General features: G+C 43.1%; 1 protein-coding gene across 8 annotated transcripts in view; it reads right to left on the reverse strand.

Moving 5' to 3' along the window:
- smarcd3b (SWI/SNF related BAF chromatin remodeling complex subunit D3b) overlaps positions 1 to 19,392 on the reverse strand; it is a 56,238-nt gene that overhangs the window by 31,382 nt on the left and 5,464 nt on the right. For 2 of the 8 annotated variants that reach the window (XM_023972829.2, XM_023972827.3), the window contains exon 1: positions 1,300 to 1,777. The exons of 1 other annotated variant lie outside the window; for it this stretch is intronic. In XM_023972829.2, the coding sequence (XP_023828597.1) occupies positions 1,300 to 1,377 (78 nt within the window). In that variant the 5' untranslated portion in view covers positions 1,378 to 1,777. Of the gene's footprint in view, positions 1 to 1,299; positions 1,778 to 19,392 lie in introns of those variants that run through there. 5 more of the 8 variants (XM_023972830.2, XM_023972833.2, XM_023972832.3 and 2 more) reach the window with 5 other exon arrangements.

Genomic DNA, 19,392 nt, shown 5'->3' on the forward strand with positions numbered 1-19,392 from the left:
AATCAAGACGATTCTACCGAGAGAAGGGGCAGTTCAGGAATGAAGGAAAATATTTGGCCTGGGATATATATATATATATATATATAGAGAGAGATAGAGATAGAGAGAGAGATCAAGGTTAACTTGTCTTTTGAGAAGACACACTCATCTGGCTCATCATCACCTCTGCTCATTGTTTCACTTCAGTCTCTGCCCACTGGGCAGACGTCAATTCAACGTAATTTCATTGAAATTACACAGGAACAATGTTGATTCAACCAGAGCGTGCATAGTGGGTATGCTGTGCTACACAGCCCTGATAAGGGTGCACTTATGCTTAATGCACTTAATTTTGTAGTACATGAACGGGCCAATACAATGAATGTGATCTGGATGTGTATATTCATATTCCTTCTGACTTTTAATAGACGGGTAAGGATTTGCAAAGACTTTGTGGACTAGACAATGAAACACATTGACAGTGGTCTCTATTAAAGCCTCAGGGCTTTGGGTTTTACCTGCCAGTCTGAACAAAACACACATCCATAACCCACACACACATCCATAACACACGCACACACACATCCATAACACACACACACACACATCCATAATACACACACACACACACACACATCCATAATACACGCACACACATCCATAATACACGCACATCCATAACTCCACAATCACAGCATTGTGCTTATCATAGGCACTATTGTATTCCCAGGTCAGTTAATGCTGCATATGTTATGACAGCAGTGACAGACCTTCCCCTTTCCCCAAAACATGTGAAATTCACCCATTACTATTTATTTTAAATAAGCTCAATTTCCTGCATTTCAAACATTGAAGCATGCTCCAACAACATTCATTGAAACATTATCCACATGACCCTACATGTATATGTTCAAATGATCATAGCAGCGTGCTTATCTTACGACCGCTCTGAGACTGTGTTTTGAGTGAGCTGGTTGCTTCCCCCCCACTCACTCGCTGACTCCAAGCATGCTCAGTGTGCTCTGATAGCCAGGGGGTTGACTGCTGCTAGCATCTCTCTGTCTCTCTCTCTCTCTTTCCTTCTCTCTCTTTTTTTTGCATTTCAAATGGCTGTCCCCCTCCGCTCTCTACTCCTTCCCTCTCTTCTTTAAAAAGAAAACAGTGTGGGATCCAGAGGGCTGGATATAACCTTCACATGGACAGCTATCTCTCTCAGATTGCCTATGCGCCCATGCTCTCTCTCACACACGCTTGAGTAGTCACATATACACACACACGCGCCAGGGTCCGGCTCTCTCTGTCTCAATGACAGATACTCACCACTCCATGGACCAGGAACTCAAACAGTTTGCTCTTGGTGGCTTTGCGCGCTCCCCCCGCCGTCTCCTCCGTAGCCATTTGCGCCGTCCCCTCGCTTTCCCCTGCTTCTACTACGTCTCCCTCTCTTTCTTTTGTCTTTCTCTCTCCCCCTCTTCCCCTTCACCCGAGCTTTCAAATCCCCTCCCTTGCTTCACTTTCCACCTCTTTGTGCTCTCCTTTTCTAGCGCCGTCCCCCGACTCGCTCTCTCTCGCTCTCCTTCGTTCTCTCTCAACCCTCTCCCCCTCTCTCTCCCTCTGTGTTTTTGCCGTGCAGCCCTGCCGAGGCGCTCACTCTGTCTCAGAGCACACTTTTTAGTTGATCTGCCTTTCAAGAGTAGAAGCCCTGCGGAGAGGGGGAGTGGGGGCCCCGGCAGGGGGGTTTGAGCCGGCCCACCCCTGGCGGCCCCCTGCCACAGCTGTTGCATTCCATTCCATTGGTAGATAAGGGCATACGGTGTGACTGGCTGCCTGTGCCTGGTTGTTTGAGCAAGGGGACTGGGGAGGTTAGCCTCAGACATTCCCACCTCCTAGTGACGAACCCAGAGGCCATGGTCAGCCCCTTCAGCACACAACTCATTCTCAAAAAAGGACAAGTGGCTCTTAAAGGGGCCACACTGTATATTACTACTCAAACAGAGTGCAGTATCAAACCTAAATCGCTGTGTCTCTCAAGTAACAGGATCAAATGTAGCTGAAAATAAATTTGCCATCTACATACACTTCTATCACGCTGTACAGCCTATCATATTTATATGGCATAGTACTGTCATTGGTCAGCGAGGCAAAGATTCAGAGAACAGTTCCTGGTTGGACACAACTGTGTGCAACACTGTGTCTAATGAGCCAACTAATCTCCTCCAAAGCCCACTTCACAACTGGAGAGGGCCTCCTTCAGAACACCTTCACTTCCTGCCTTTCAATGACCATGTCCCAAATGGCACCCTATTCCCTATATCGTGCTCTTCTTTTGACCTGGCTAAAAGTAATGCACTACATAGGGAATAGGGCGCTATTTGGGACGTATTCCATATCTGGCTTAGCCTGGCATTGTCAGAGAGGCATTCAGAATGGTCTAAGGGTTCTTCCCCTCCACGCTTCATTAGTTGTAGGGTGAAGTTGCCCTTAGACCCGTGTTTCAAAGTCGGGGAGAACTGCAGGGGAAATTATTAAGATTATTGTATGGGACGATATAGAAACGTTTTTGAGAAAGGTCATTTGAAAAACGCTATTTTATTGAGGAAATGTATTTATTGGTTTCTTTTCATTTTGGTAAGAGATGAAAATGCAATGAATTGAAGGTTATTTGTTTAAAATCTAAATTGACAGATTTTAAGGTTGTGGGATTTGGGGTGGGATCGCAAGATATTCTTGCGAATAAACGGGATCCCTAAAAATTCTGGTGGAAAAAATGGGATCCCCACTGAAAAAGTTTTAATACCACTCCCCTAGACAATGAGGTTGCCATGATGGTATGAGGGCCAGGTTGGGAATTTAGCCAGGACACCGGGGTTAACACCCCTACTCTTACAATAAGTGCCATGGGATCTTTAGTGACCACAGAGTCAGGACACCAGTTTAACGTCCCATCCAAAAGACAGCACCTTACACAGGGCAATGTCCACAATCACTGCTCTGGGGCATTGGGATCTTTTTTGGGGGACCAGAGTGCCTCCTACTGGCCCTCCAACAACACTTCCAGAAGCATCTGGTCTCACATCCAGCGACTGACCAGAACCAACCCTGTTTAGCTTTAGAAGCAAGTCAGTAGTGGGATGCAGGGTGGTACGTAGTTTTTACGTTATTTCAAGGAAATTAGGCTGCACCAACACGGAAAAGACGTTGAATTGACGTCTGTGCCCAGTGGGAAGGGCTAATTGAGTAACTGTAAGTGACTGACCTAACAAGAGGAAAACTGCTGGTGCACTACCAAGTTTCTAAATTGCAACCTTGTGTATTCTACTATTCTCAATACTAACTCCCAACATTATGCTGTTTTCCCCCCCCCCCATGAGGCCCCCTGATGATGTGAGGCCCACAGGCAATTGCAATATGACGCATGTCCATACAGGATTTAGCTAGTGGTCACTAGCTGGCACAGCCACAAAGTCCTTAAATCAGATTTTAAACCTAAACCTAACCTTGTAAGTAAGCATTTCACTGTAAGGTCTAAACCTGTTGTATTTCGGCGCATGTGACAAATAACATTTTATTTGAACCCTAACATTAACCACACTGCTAACGCTAATGCAAGCGTTTCACTACACTCGCAATAACATCTGCTAACCATGTGTATGTGACCAATACAATTTGATTATATTTGAATGCTGAAATAAAAATTAAGCCCAAAATATATAATTTTTGTTTTCATGAATTTTTAAGCTGGCCCATCTAGCAGAAATCGCTCAGTTCTGCCTCCAGAGCAAGATTCATCCCAATAAACGTCAACCTGCTGTGTCTGCATGCACGTGGGTGTGACTGCATGTGTTTTTTGGGGACCTCAGAGAGAAAGAGAGAGCGAGGCAGTCTGCCTATTGGTCGGGTTACTAAATCGTGGAGAGAGACCTGTCTGTTGCAGACATGGCCGCTGCCGGTCATTATACTGATTCACAGAATCCTCCTCCCCCTCTCTCTCTCCTCCCTCTGACTGACCAAACAAGGGAGTGAAATATTAATGAGTTGATTTAAATGACAAAGGGTTGTGAAGTTGGGCAGGATCAAAGGCTTATGACACATGCCAGTTGTTAGGATTGTCACCAGCAGCTCTGTGATATGTGGCCAGGGTGAGAAATGGTAGTGGCACTGGCGGGTTAGAGATAGGATGGAACAATATCCAGAGCAACTTACATACATTTTCATTTGTTTTGTTGTTGCCATACTGGTCTCCCATGGGAATGCAACAAACAACCCTGGCATTGCAAGCGCCACGTTCTACCAACTCAGCCACACGGGACAAGGATTGGAACAATTCCAACAAATCTCTAATTCAAAACGGATCAAAAACGGATCAAAAACCTGACGGCAGAAAAATAGACATATGTCTACCCCAATGCTCTCTGTGGTATATCTCCTCCAAAATGGATTTGATACAAGGTGTTTCTATTGAAATGGCAGAGGGGGGTACATGGGACAGCACCGGGGGAAGGGAATACTGTCTGTATTGAGGGTAATCGAGTTCCCACTTCCCTACATTCTCCACTCTGAGCTTGGACTTGAGTGCTCTGGCAAGCGAGGGAGACTTTCTCGAACAAGTGACAGCAGTATTGTTCAGTTATTGTAGCCAAGGGCCAGCTGGTATGTGGGCCTGTAAACGTCTAGGTCAAAGGTCACGATTCCTCAACTTCCCCTGGAGTGACTCTGACCCCTAATGAGGGAGTAGTGGCACCCAGCGCAAATTCATAATTTAACTAGCTAGAGGAAACTGAGAAACATGTTCAAAATAATAGCAAACAGAATCATAGGATAGGTCAAATTAAAGGGCGTGTGGAGCTAATGGTTTCAAATGATCTAAAAAAAAAAAAAATCTTCATATTTTCCAGTTATTGTTTGGTCATTGAGCCATTCAATAAATGTAATCCATCTATTGGGCAGTGTGCTCTGTCCCCGTTTTAAAACGTGTTTTTCCCTTGTTGGTGGCGACACCTACTGTTGAGATGGGTGAAGTGCCTCTTGTCATTGTGATCTACAGAATACAGTATGTGCTGCAAAGCCCCATAGATATTGTGGTCTTACGGTTGACTCCATCCTTCGTCCCCTTAAAAGATAGATTTATTTTTCTTGTGCATGAAAAATCTGTGTTGTAGTGATTATGTTATTTAAATTATACACCTCTTTTCATTTCTAACTAGATATACAGTAGAATAGAAAAATCTCAAATAATCTAATCTAAAATAATCTAATACAAATATGAATCTGTTCTGGTGTAAGCACCAAATAAATAGACCTTGAAACAAGCAGAGCCAGAGAGAAACGGTGTCCTTGTTTCTCCAGCAACAGCACGTGGGCGTCAAAAGATAACAAAGAGATCCAACAGTTCAGGAAAAGGCATCGTCGGCTTGTGCGCAGGAGTACCCCTTGCTGGACCCCCGCTGTCTTCCTCACCAATAGGCCTACCAATTTCACCAAAATGGTCATATCCCATTCTGTTGCAAATAGGGGGGAGAGGGGGGCTAACCTGGGGTAAGTGCTTGCAGGGAGCAAAAGTACTATCAATTGCCAGCAGAGGAGGCACATACTGGTGAGCAGACACCCCTGTCTAGGAGGGGAATAGACGCAGTCTGCTTAAATGAAAAAGGACCCCACCCTCACTGACTGTGATGCAGTGCGATGTAGGAATATGTGGAAATATACTAGACCCAGTCATGAATAATCTATTTCCACACTCGTTCTCCTTTTTGACATTTAAATAAAGGGAACATCCATTTTTGGACTTTGAAATGAGTTGAAATTGAATCCCAGATTGACCCTTTAGTGCAACGATGAAGGAGCCCAGGGAATTATCATTCCTAAACCCGAACCACCATTCCTACAGTATCCGTCTGATTGAATGGGCACACAGACACAATAGAGTGGTGAGGAGGAGCTCCGCGGACCCTTAGTGTCCCGAAGTAATTTAGCCATTCATTGTAATAACTGCGATCTGCAGAGTTGATATTTTCTTGAGTTTTCTTGTGTCAATAAACTTATGACATTCCTGGATTACTCATTATATTAAGAAAGTCAGATTTAAATCAACAAATACAATGCATTCGGAAAGTATTCGGACCCCTTGACTTTTCCCACATTTTGTTACGTTACAGCCTTATTCTAAAATGGATTAAATTGTGTGTTTTTTTTTTATTTTTTAAATCAGTCTACACAATAAGCCATAATGACAAAGTTTAAAAAATTATGAAATATGACATTTAAATAAGTATTCAGAACCTTTACTCAGTACTTTGTTGAAGCACCTTTGGCAGCGATTACAGCCTCGAGTCTTCTTGGGTAGGACGCTACAAGCTTGGCACACCTGTATTTGGGGAGTTTCTCCCATTCTCTGCAGATTCTCTCAAGCTCTGTCAGGTTGGATGAGGCACGACACTGCACAGCTATTTTCAGGTCTCTCCAGAGATGTTCGATCAGGTTCAAGTCCGGGCTCTGGCTGGGCCACTCAAGGACATTCAGAGACTTGTCCTGAAGCCACTCCTGCGCTGTATTGGCTGTGTGCTTAGGGTCGTTGTCCTGTTGGAAGGTGAACCTTCGCCCCAGTCTGAGGTCCTGAGCGCTCTGGAGCAGGATTTCATCAAGGATCTCTCTGTACTTTGCTCCGTAGGGATGGTGCCAAGTTTGCTCCAGACGTGTCGCTTAGCAGTCATTCCAAAGAGTTCAATCTTGGTTTCATCAAACCAGAGAATCTGGTTTCTCATGGTCTGAGAGTCTTTTAGGTGCCTCTTGGCAAACTCCAAGTGGGCTGTCGTGTGCTTTTTACTGAGGAGTGGCCTCCTGGAGGCAGTCCCAGAATTCAGGTGTGTGAAGGCTACCTGTGTCCTTCATAACTTCATGAGGATGGACACGAGGACCAGGTGGGGATCTGCAGCTCGCCGCCATGTGCCAGAGGAGAAGTCTGCTGCTCTGAAGGATGTTTCAAGGATGGGGTCCAACAACGCAGCAAGAGAGGCAATCTGTGTGCGGGAGATCTTCACCTCCTACTTCTTCGAAGAGGGTGTTGTTCCCTGGCAACACTATGTACAACCAAAGGCTCTTTATAACACATCCACATTGCAATAAGAGTATTATTCAATTTACAGTGTATTACAAAGTTATTCATCCCCTTTTGGACACTACAGTGAAAATGGTTAACTTTGTTAAAACAAGGCCCCTGAACTCGTGTATTTTCTGCATTATGCAATGATARGGGCAGCGACAATGTAACGCTTTTACAACATACAGAAGTGCACTTGTTATCAAGGGGCAAATTATTGACACGTTTTTTTTAATTGAGAGACGAGCTTAAAGTTTTCTTTACTGACCATAATTTTCTGACCGCTTGCATGATGACGAGTTTCTCACACGACTGGCCTATCTGGGTGATGTTTCTTGCCTGAATGATCTGAATCTAGGATTACAGGGACTCAACTATATTCAATGTGCGGGACAAAATTGAGGCTATGATTAAGAAGTTGGAGCTCTTTTCTGTCTGCATTAACAAGGACAACACACAGATCTTTCCATCATTGTATGATTTTTTTGTGTGCAAATGAACTCAAGCTTACGGAAAATGTCAAATGTGATATAGCGAAGCACCTGAGTGAGCTAGGTGAGCAATTATGCAGGTACTTTCCCAAAACGGATAACACAAACAACTGGATTCATTATCCCTTTCATGCCCTGCCTCCAGTCCACTTACTGATATCTGAACGAGAGTCTCATCTAAATTGCGACAAGCGGTTCTGTGAAAATTGAATTTAATCAGAAGCCACTGCCAGATTTCTGGATAGGGCTACGCTCAGAGTTTCTTTTCTTGGCAAATTGCACTGTTAAGACACTGATTGCAACCACGTACCTACAGTTGAAGTCTGAGGTTACATAGGTTGGAGCCATTAAAACTCATTTTTCAACCACTCCACAAATTTCTTGTTAACAAACTATAGGTTTTGGCAAGTCGGTTAGGACATCTACTTTGTGCATGACAAGTCATTTTTCCAACAGTTGTTTACAGACAGATTATTTCACTGTATCACAATTCCAGTGGGTCAGAAGTTTACATACACTAAGTTGACTGTGCCTTTAAATAGCTTGGAAAATTCCAGAAAATTATGTCATGGCTTTAGAAGCTTCTGATAGGCTAATTGACATAATTTGAGTCAATTGGAGGTGTACCTGTGGATGTATTTCAAGGCCTACCTTCAAACTCAGTGCCTCTTTGCTTTACATCATGCGGAAATCAAAAGAAAATCAAGTCTGGTTCATCCTTGGGAGCAATTTCCAAATGCCTGAAGGTACCACGTTCATCTGTACAAACAATAGTACGCAGGTATAGTACGCACCATGGGACCATGCAGCCGTCATACCGCTCAGGAAGGAGACGCGTTCTGTCTCCTAGAGATGAACATACTTTGGTGCAATAAGTCCAAATCAATCCCAAAACAACAGCAAAGGACCTTGTAAAGATGCTGGGGGAAACAGGTACAAAAGTATCTATATCCACAGTGAAACGAGTCCTATATCAACATAACCTGAAAGGCCGCTCAGCAAGGAAGAAGCCACTGCTCCAAAACCGCCATTAAAAAAGCCAGACTACAGTTTGCAACTGCACATGGGGACAAAGATCGTACTTTTTGGAGAAATGTCCTCTGGTCTGACGAAAGAAAAATAGAACTGTTTAGCCATAATGACCATCATTATGTTTGGAGGAAAAATGGGGATGCTTGCAAGCCGAAGAACACCATCCCAACCGTAGGATATTTATTTATATATATATAACATATTTATTGTATCAAATGGTAGCCTACAATGGCATATACATTAATAGGCTACTTGATGGCCAGAGGCAAATGTATAATTTATCCACAATTAATGTCAGTTTAATTTATTTATTTATTTCACCTTTATTTAACCAGGTAGGCAAGTTGAGAACAACTTCATTTACAACTGCGACCTGGCCTTTGAGGACTTTTCCACATTGAAAGAACCACGCGAGGGAGTTCCATAACTTCCATTTCKAATTTCCACTCGGGCAGCCCCCGAGACCCAATAACTGAGCATACATTTTTAAAAAAACTTCGCTTGATACCATTTTCTTTAAGCAAAGTCAACATTAGAATGCAGTTTAAACCACCTCCGAGCGAATTTATGTAATGCCACAACGTAGTTTCCAGTTGGAAATAGACGTCTCCATAACGACTGACTCTCTAAATAACCAACCAACAACTGGTATAAAGTAGTCACCACGAAATGCTCCCTCTAGTTTAAGTGCCTCAGCCAATAGCTATAGTGCTCGTGCTCTCTCAAAACACACAAACCCCCCCCGGAACTCCCCACCAATCACTCAGCAACAGCCTGCTTTCACTGCCTGACAATCAGCAGCAGGTCGCAGTGAAATATTTCTTTATGAGAAATGCCATGGCGGCCGCAACTTAGAAATAGACCAAAAAAAAGCGAATATGAAAACAGCTCGGAACAGGATATAGCTGAGTACACATGCGCACTAGTCTAACTCAGGTCGTTTTTATGCCCTATATCAGGAGCTGGCGGGAAAAAATGTTCTGCTTAAAACAATTCAGAGACTGCAACGAATACATAAGAATGACACATATATATAAGGAGAGCGAATCAATATTACAATCCTGAAATCAGCTGCAACTGTCAATATTAAAACAAAGCTTAAAACGATGTTTGAGAACTTGATTCCAGAAAATGAATGGTGAAGTCGCTTCCGGACACGGTTTCCTCACCACTCTATTCTTGTGTAAACACTAGCGAGAGACACTGAGCACACAGAAGACCATGTTGAGCATACTGCAGCACAGTTTAATCAATTAATCGCCATTAGTTATACTGCGAGGGGTCATCAATGACGACATTGTCAAAATCCCAGTCTAAACATAGAACATATCCAACAGGCGGATAAATCTGGTGGATAAATATTCCAAATTGAACAGGCTAGAATTAAATTGTTCCAAATCTATTCACAACTATAAAAGTCATGGCTTCCAGTATGCAGCCACAAACTAAATGTGATTCCGAGACGCCAATGCCAACTCGCTGAATAACGACTGATTTTACTTGACAGCGCTGCTCAAAGTGCCGTTGTAGCACTGTAACAATAAACTGATCAAAGAAACGGGAAAAATCCATACACAGTCTGGCCAGAGCCAGTCTCTCAATACACCCGCTTTGTCTACATTCACTAGAGAAAGGCAACAAGAAGGAAAGGAGAAAGAGAGAAAAGGTGTCATTAAGGGAGAAATAGGGGGAACATAAAAGATGTCTTCCAGAAAGTGCTGACACTTGTTTTAAAGTATGGTGCTCCCTTCACATACACAGAATGTTAGAGTACACACAAACTCCTTCATGTTATTGTCACAGTTGGGGTGCGAGAGGGGGAACTGACCGAGGGGACAGGAAGAAGTGTATGGAATAAAGTCTAGCAGCAGATTTGTAATAGTCAGACTGGTACAAACTAGAATTCATGTCGCACAGAAAATACTTGCATAGTAATAGAATATTATATATTAGCATAAAGTAGTCATAGGTTGTAGGATAGTAATAGAATATACACTGCTCAAAAAAATAAAGGGAACACTTAAACAACACAATGTAACTCCAAGTCAATCACACTTCTGTGAAATCAAACTGTCCACTTAGGAAGCAACACTGATTGACAATAAATTTCACATGCTGTTGTGCAAATGGAATAGACAAAAGGTGGAAATTATAGGCAATTACCAAGACACCCCCAAAAAAGGAGTGATTCTGCAGGTGGTGACCACAGACCACTTCTCAGTTCCTATGCTTCCTGGCTGATGTTTTGGTCACTTTTGAATGCTGGCGGTGCTCTCACTCTAGTGGTAGCATGAGACGGAGTCTACAACCCACACAAGTGGCTCAGGTAGTGCAGTTCATCCAGGATGGCACATCAATGCGAGCTGTGGCAAAAAGGTTTGCTGTGTCTGTCAGCGTAGTGTCCAGAGCATGGAGGCGCTACCAGGAGACAGGCCAGTACATCAGGAGACGTGGAGGAGGCCGTAGGAGGGCAACAACTCAGCAGCAGGACCGCTACCTCCGCCTTTGTGCAAGGAGTTGCACTTCCAGAGCCCTGCAAAATGACCTCCAGCAGGCCACAAAGTTGCATGTGTCTGCTCAAACGGTCATAAACAGACTCCATGGAGGTGGTATGAGGGCCCGACGTCCACAGGTGGGGGTTGTGCTTACAGCCCAACACCGTGCAGACGTTTGGCATTTGCCGGAGAACACCAAGATTGGCAAATTCGCCACTGGCGCCCTGTGCTCTTCACAGATGAAAGCAGGTTCACACTGAGCACATGAGCACATGTGACAGACGTGACAGAGTCTGGAGACGCCGTGGAGAACGTTCTGCTGCTGCAACATCCTCCAGCATGACCGGTTTGGTGATGGGTCAGTCATGGTGTGGGGTGGCATTTCTTTGTGGGGCCGCACAGCCCTCCATGTGCTCGCCAGAGGTAGCCTGACTGCCATTAGGTACCGAGATGAGATCCTCAGACCTCAGACCTTGTGAGACCATATGCTGACACATCACATTTGTGGCCTGCTGGAGGTCATTTTGCAGGGCTCTGGCAGTGCACCTCCTTGCACAAAGGCGGAGGTAGCGGTCCTGCTGCTGAGTTGTTGCCCTCCTACGGCCTCCTCCACGTCTCCTGATGTACGGCCTGTCTCCTGGTAGCGCCTCCATGCTCTGGACACTACGCTGACAGACACAGCAAACCTTTTTGCACAGCTCGCATTGATGTGCCATCCTGGATGAACTGCACTACCTGAGCCACTTGTGTGGGTTGTAGACTCCGTCTCATGCTACCACTAGAGTGAGAGCACCGCCAGCATTCAAAAGTGACCAAAACATCAGCCAGGAAGCATAGGAACTGAGAAGTGGTCTGTGGTCACCACCTGCAGAATCACTCCTTTTTTGGGGGTGTCTTGGTAATTGCCTATAATTTCCACCTTTTGTCTATTCCATTTGCACAACAGCATGTGAAATTTATTGTCAATCAGTGTTGCTTCCTAAGTGGGACAAGTTTGATTTCACAGAAGTGTGATTGACTTGGAGTTACATTGTGTTGTTTAAGTGTTCCCTTTATTTTTTTGAGCAGTGTATATTATCAAACTCCATTAGGAAAAAAGCTTGATGACATGCAGAAAAAAGTATCATTCTATGCAGAGTTAGCATAAGCCTAATACTATTAACAGGTGAATGATTGCATGCATTGATACCCAGTATAAAAGTCCAGCAAATCATCATTCCTGGGGTGGTTTCAGGACCTGACATATTACAGATTTGGGACTAGTTTAGAATAAGACCTTGGTTGCCACGGGAGTTATTTGGAACAAAGCATCTTTATCCAGAGAGCATTTACGGTTGAGCTCCTTGGCAGTTGCCCCCTTGCACTGAAAGGGAACATTGTGAGAGTGGATGGAGACTCTGTCCGCAGCCTCACAATGAGCTGAGTTTCCTTGCAGCCTTAGGCGGGCACCAACACTCAACACACTGCAGGAAGGCTTCTGGACAATACCTGAGGGCATTTCCTGTTTGCTGTCACCATAGCAACCACTTGTCCTACCTTTCCGTTACAGGTAGGGACTTAAACCGGAGCCAATGAGAAACTGGGACAATGTGAAAATATTTCAGTCGCTTTATTTTAACTGCTACAGTAGCTGCTGGTTTAGTGCCAATGTAAACTACTTCAAGCCAAAACTTGATGGGTGTTGAGCGAAACCGCATATCTGGATCTGCATAGGCCAGGGTAAAGCCCATAGTGGAGAGCTACAGTAGCTATAGAAGGAGACGTGGCTAAAGTTCAGAAGTCGGGTGCATCCCATTCCTATATTGTGCCCTACTTTTGACCAGGTCCCATGGGACGCAACCGTACAGTCCAGTCCCACCCCTCCCCTACAGGACCTCAGAGCAGCACTGTGTTGCTGGGTTAGCCCAGTACAGTACACTGATCCACAGTGAAAATGCAGAATCATAGACAGTCAGCCATCATGAACGTACCAGACCCAGCCAGGTGTCTAATCTAAGAAAAATGGTATTGGGAATATTCTGAATATACACTGGCAACCCTCTCCTCTCGCTACAGAAAGTCTCCCCTCCCCCTCTGTACTGTAGCCTAGTCTGCATATAGCTATGCAGCCCATTAGCCCTGATCCTTCAGCACCATTCTGCCCAGGCTGGATGGAGGAGGGAGCAGACAGAACAAGGACAGGGGTGAGTCCCAATGGAAGCCTATTCCCATTGGGCTCTGGTCAAAAGTAGTGCACTATGTAGGGAATAGGGTGCTATTTGGGATGCAACCCAGGTTCAGAAGGAGGCCTTTTATCAGACTGTTCCCAGTCCAGGATACACTCCAAAAAACTGCTGTGTTTGGATGACCCAACTGCTGGGTTGTAGGTATTGAGTCACTTAGTTGGGTTGTTTTCTTTAAAAAGAGCAAGGTTGGGTTGTTGATGCATGACACAGTGGGTCAGATCAGAAGACTGGAGGAGTGGCTTAGTTGGGGCATGGCTTTCAGGATGTTTTTGGGGCTCCCGTGAGAGTTAATGTCATTCCAGCACATCTGTTCTGTTGTATTGTTATCAACTGTTAAGGTTGAACACTTTTGTAGTTTAATGAGGCTTACAAAAGTGTATGAGTTAAGAGCCTATGCTTATCCCAATGTTGGGATAGTAATCACCTTGTAATTTTTTAAATAACATTATTATTTACATATTGTAGTAGAATATGTAATGTGACAAAATATTAAAGGAAAGTAGAAATTTGTAGTATACAAACATAACATGATCAACAGGAATTACATTTACTTTCACGGGTGGCCAAAAATAACAGAAGCCACACCCCTAATAAGCCCCACCTCCTGAAAATAACCTATGGATTACATTAAAAAAGACCCAGCCTGAAAGTGAATAAAAACCCAATTGATGGTTAAATTAACCTGTTTGGATAATCCCAACATGTTGGGTTATTCACGGAACCCAAATGGCTGGGTCAGCGTGTGTTCTGTCCAATATTTACACAGCACTGGGTTACCAAATAACCCACATCTAGAAAAACTGAAGAGAGACAACATCAGTGTAAGGTATACGAAATAAACTGATTGATTCTATGATTAAAGTATCTGGGTTAATTCACCATGCCAAAATGGGACATTGGGGAGGAAATGGGGTGAAATGAACTGGAAACAAACGGGTCAGACAGGACTGACGTTGGTTCCCCAATCCAGATCTGATGCTGCATGTGCTTGAGACCCAAAGATGCTCATTAAAATGCTGCAAAACCTATTGTTGCTCAACATGCACCGTCTGAGTCTGACAGTATGGACTATTACATCAAAAGGTACACTCTCAAAAAAAGGTTATTGATGGGTTCTATGGTCAGGGGTGAGCATGATGTGTAACCATTTTATTTAGCATATCAGAAGGGTTATTTACTGCTGTGATGGTTGTMWAGAACCATCTTGTTCTTTCCCTCTACACCATGTTTTCCTTTATGCCATGAAATGCTACACTGTTAAAACGTTCCTGTAATTTGATGGTACTCTACAGCCCTTATGGTACTTATGTGAAGTTAATGTAATAACATGTGACAACATGAAACTACACGTGAAAACGTGGTCACATGTGAAGTGTTCCAAAAACACATGATTTCACATTTGAAATTTCATGTGAAATCATGTGATTTTTCTGTAAGGTAGGCTACTGGTTGCAGTGAAAGTATGGTAAACAATAACAAGCTACTGAATTTTGTGTATTTGTTCCAACCGTCAGTGGAAGTGTTGTACCAGTTTGAGTGGTTGATCTTGTCAAAGGTTGAGCACCTCTTTTAACACAGTCAGTTCTGCAATCTTTGTAAGAACATGTGACAATAAAGATATTCAGTTTTAAGAGGTTACTGTGCATTTCACAGTAACTTAATGGCAGTTAGTTGCCTGGTAGTTATTGTAAAATTCCCAGTAACTGCTAGTAACTTACTGTACTTTCACTGATCTTTTCTGATTATTATTATATTTTTGATTTAATGATCCGGAAAACAATGCATTGGCAGGGCAATTCAAGCAAAGCCATAATGCAGCGATAATGTATTGGTCCTATAGCCAACTGCACAAACATCATTGCTATAGTACTGTTTTAATAGGTTAATGTTGCATAGATTTGTTTTTTAAGTCAAGTTGAAAACAATTCTGAGCGGTAGATCTCGGCTTGCATTTTGACTCAGAAAAGGTATCCAGCCCATTGATTTTTTGTTGCTTCTGGTGACTTTGTAAGAGCTGTTTGCAAAGAGGGTCTGTGTTCAGGTACTTTGGATGAAGGGGCACGGGACGGAGGGGAGTAAGTTAAGTTTCCCCGTTATCTCTTTTCCATTCTTTTTCCCAATGGCTTTGTTCAGTTTCTGCCATTCCGGCTCGAAGTTGGGCCAAGATGGCCACCGCATTCTCATTAAAGGGGAAATCAGCAGTTGCTACCTCCATTTTTGGATACATAAATTGATTTATACCCATTGATTCTTGAAGAATATAACTTAAAAATAAATGCCGCGTTAGCTATGTTCAACTGACGTACCCCATCGGAACCCAAAATATAAAACTTAACATTGTAAACAAAGTAAATGTATATATGTGACCACTGCCCTACGGCCTACAGGGACAAAATGAAGAACCCTTTTCTGGTACTAATTAGCTATTTTTATGAGAGTGTACTGTACAGAAACTGCATTCCGTCGGTGCTGGTTGGCCTCAGAAAAGATGTGACAAATACCACACCCACCATCAACATAACTCAAACCAAATTACAAATCACCCTTACCGCCGGCATCAATCCATGCAGCTGCTGCTGGCCATATCTGGATGGTTTTAATTTGCAACTCGGCTGCACTGCACACTGTCTGGCTGCACACTCGTTCTGGATGCATGGCTCTGGCGGACATGGCGGAGGCGCAGTACTGAGCGTTTGATTTAAATAGGTCAGCCTTGGTGAACCCAGACAGGCTGTCTCAGACAGAAAACCCGGCAACTTTAGCATCCCGGCAACTTTTTTGCTTACTTAAAAAAAWTMTTTTATCTGAAAGGTATTTCCGGCAACAAAGCCTGTACTTTTATTTCCGCCAACCAACACAGTCATCATTGCAGTAACGCGTTTAAAAGTCCAGCCAACCCCTCAGTATAAACGTACCCTTTCATCTTACCGGCTTTGGCACCCATTAAATCATGAACATTAATGAACATTCGATTGTTGTTGTCCGACAAACGTGTCCTTGTCATTTTGAAAAAGTATAGCCTACACACAAAAACGGCAGTCTGCATAGCCGTAATGCTGAAGAGGCATTGGCACGCATTACACTCGACAGGTATTGTCCTTACTGAAACTCCCAAAGTTATCCAATCGTTATATGTTAACTAAGTTGAGGTGAGTGCTGCTCATCCTCTTCAGTCAAGTTGGCTCTATTAGCACTAATTAGAATATGTTGCATGTTATGTAGCTTAACAAGTGGATTGTTTTACTCGTCTCTCGCTTAGTAGCCTACTCCCTACCAAAAGCCTGTGATAATCAGTTAATGTGATTTTGTGTCACTGAATCGCTTCTGTAAAGGTTAATTGGTCTCTGGCTGGGCAAATAAGTACATGGAGGTGGTAGCTCATTTATTTGTTTGCTCATCTATCACTGACCAGAAACATGCAATAAATCAAGTCTAGGCCTATCATTTTTTGCTCTATCGTGTACGGCCAACTCCAAAAGCCAGCGGAGGTTGTGAAATATGAACGAGACTGCTTTCGAAAATACAGATTGCTACTATTTTCTATCGTATCGTATCATCAACAAGGCAGTTAACCCACTGTTCCTAGGCCGTCGTTGAAAATAAGAATTTGTTCTTAACTGACTTGCCTAGTTAAATAACGGTTAATTAAAAAATATATATAAATTTGTACACACACATTTCCCCACAGTGTTCTCCAATTTATAGATGTGTTGTTTATTTGATGTATTACTAAAATAAAGGTTCTATAAAACAAGTAATAAACTTGAGTTCTTACTGATAAAAAAAAACTTCAATAGTGGTAAAGACCGACTTCAAAGAGACCACATTCAAGTCCTTCATCCCCCCACTTAGTCTGATTGCTGTGCTCTCTGGCTCCACAACAAACCCCCGCCAGGCCATCTAGAGGTGTGAATACCCAGCCAGCCTACAAGTAGAGGATGGTAAGTGCTTTACAGCAGAAAGAGACTTGGGGCCAGCAGCACAACCTTGTGTTCTAAATACTGTAATTGTAAATAGTGTGTACATTTTTTAATATATATTTTTTAAACTTTGTGTGTGGTTTGTGGTGTGTTCACTTATGACATTAGATCAGTGTTGGCTGCTAACTTGGCCCTTATCTTAAATATTTCACTTCTGTGGAGACATTGGATCAGCATTCTTGTCGCGTTTCCTGTTAGTACATTTTATGTAGGGAGGCTAACGATCCATAATGTATGACATTCCTGGGGGTGTGTAAACTTTTTTTTTTTATTAGCATAGCATTTTTGTATGTTTTCTATAGTTATGTTCTTGAAAATGTATCAATTTGGCCACTTGGGTACATTTGGGCAAATCATGAAGGACACCTGGGTGATTTCATACATGTAGCTTGCTCATTCTTGACATTATAAGTCTGAAACTTTGCACATACACTGTTGCCCTCTTGTGGACACCATCTAAATTACCTCCAGCTTCCTAGCTGACTGTGTGGTGACTTTTCTCTTGCATTTAAAAAAAAAATATATATTTAAACGGTTGGTTTTTTCTTTGTATTTTCTTTTACCAGTTCGAATGTGTTATTTTCTCCTACATTCATTTCACATGAAAGTTTTTCCTTTCAAATGGTATCAAGAACATGCATATCCTTGCTTCAATGCCTGAGCCACGGGCAGTTAGATTTGGGTATGTCATTTTAGCCGAAAACTTTTTTAAAAAAGGGCTGATCCTTAAGAGGTTTTAAGTTATTTTGGGGGGTATCTGTACTTTACTTTATTATTCATATTTGACAACTTTTACTTCACTACATTCCTAAAGAAAATTCTGTACTTTTTTACTCCATACATTACTGACACCCAAAAGTACTCGTTACATTTTTAATGCACCCTTATCAAGAGAACACCCCTGGTCATCTCTACTGCCTCTGATCTGGCAGTCTCACTAAACACAAATGCTTTGTTTTTAAATTATGTCTGAGTGTTGGAGTGTGACCCTGGCTATTCGTACATTTCAAAAACAAGAAATGGTGCCGTCTGGTTTGCTTAATATAAGGAATTTTTAAATATTCATACTTTTACTTCTACTTTTGATACTTAAGTATATTTTAGCAATTACATTTACTTTTGATACTTAAGTATATTTAAAACGAAATACTTTCAGACTTACTTTTAGAGAAATACTTTTACTTTAGTCATTTTCTATTAAGGTATCTTTACTTTTACTCAAYTATGAGAATTTAGTACTTTTTCCACCACTGCCTGTGAATGTGCAAAGAGACAAGGTAAACTCGGTCCGTGTAGCTATTTTGTTAGCTATTTATCAGTTGTATTGCGTGGGGATAGAAGCTGTTCAAGAGGCTGCTGGTGTCAGACTTGATGAACCGGTACCTATTGCCGTGCGGCAGCAGAGATAATAGTCTATGGCCCGTTTCCTGTAGTCCACGATCAGCTCCTTGGTCTTGCTGACGTTGAGGGAGAGGTTGTTGTTCCGACACCACACTGCCAGGTCATTGACCTCCTCCCTACAGGCTGACTCATCGTCGCCGGCGATCAGGCCTACCACAGTCGTGTTATCAGCAAACTTGATAATGGTGTTGGAGTCGTGCGTGGCCACGCAGTCGTGGGTGAACAGGGAGTACAGGAGGGGACTAAGCACACACCCTGTGGGGCCCCTGTGTTAAAGGGTCAGCGTGGTGGAGGTGATGTTGCCTATCCCCAGCACCTGGTTTCGGCCCGTCAGGAAGTCCAGAATCCAGTTGCAGAGGAAGGTGTTCAGACCCAGAGTCCTAAGCTTGGTGACAAGCTTGGAGGGGAGAATGGTGTTGAACGCTGAGCTGTAGTCAATGAACAGCATTCTGTTTGAGAGACTTCCATAACCAGCCTCTCAAAGCACTTCGTGATTACAGAAGTGAGTGCTACAGGGCGGTAATCATAGTGTCAGGAAGCCTTAGAGTTCTTAGGAACAGGAATGATGGTGGTCATCTTAAAACATGTGAGGATTACAGACTGGGACAAGGAGATGTTGAAAATTAGCGTGCATATGCCTGCCAGCTGTTCTGTGCATGCTCTGAGAACGCACCCTGGAATACCATCGGGACC

The sequence above is a fragment of the Salvelinus sp. IW2-2015 genome, linkage group LG27, assembly GCF_002910315.2.
Source record: "Salvelinus sp. IW2-2015 linkage group LG27, ASM291031v2, whole genome shotgun sequence".
In the NCBI taxonomy this organism is placed as follows: domain Eukaryota; kingdom Metazoa; phylum Chordata; class Actinopteri; order Salmoniformes; family Salmonidae; genus Salvelinus; species Salvelinus sp. IW2-2015.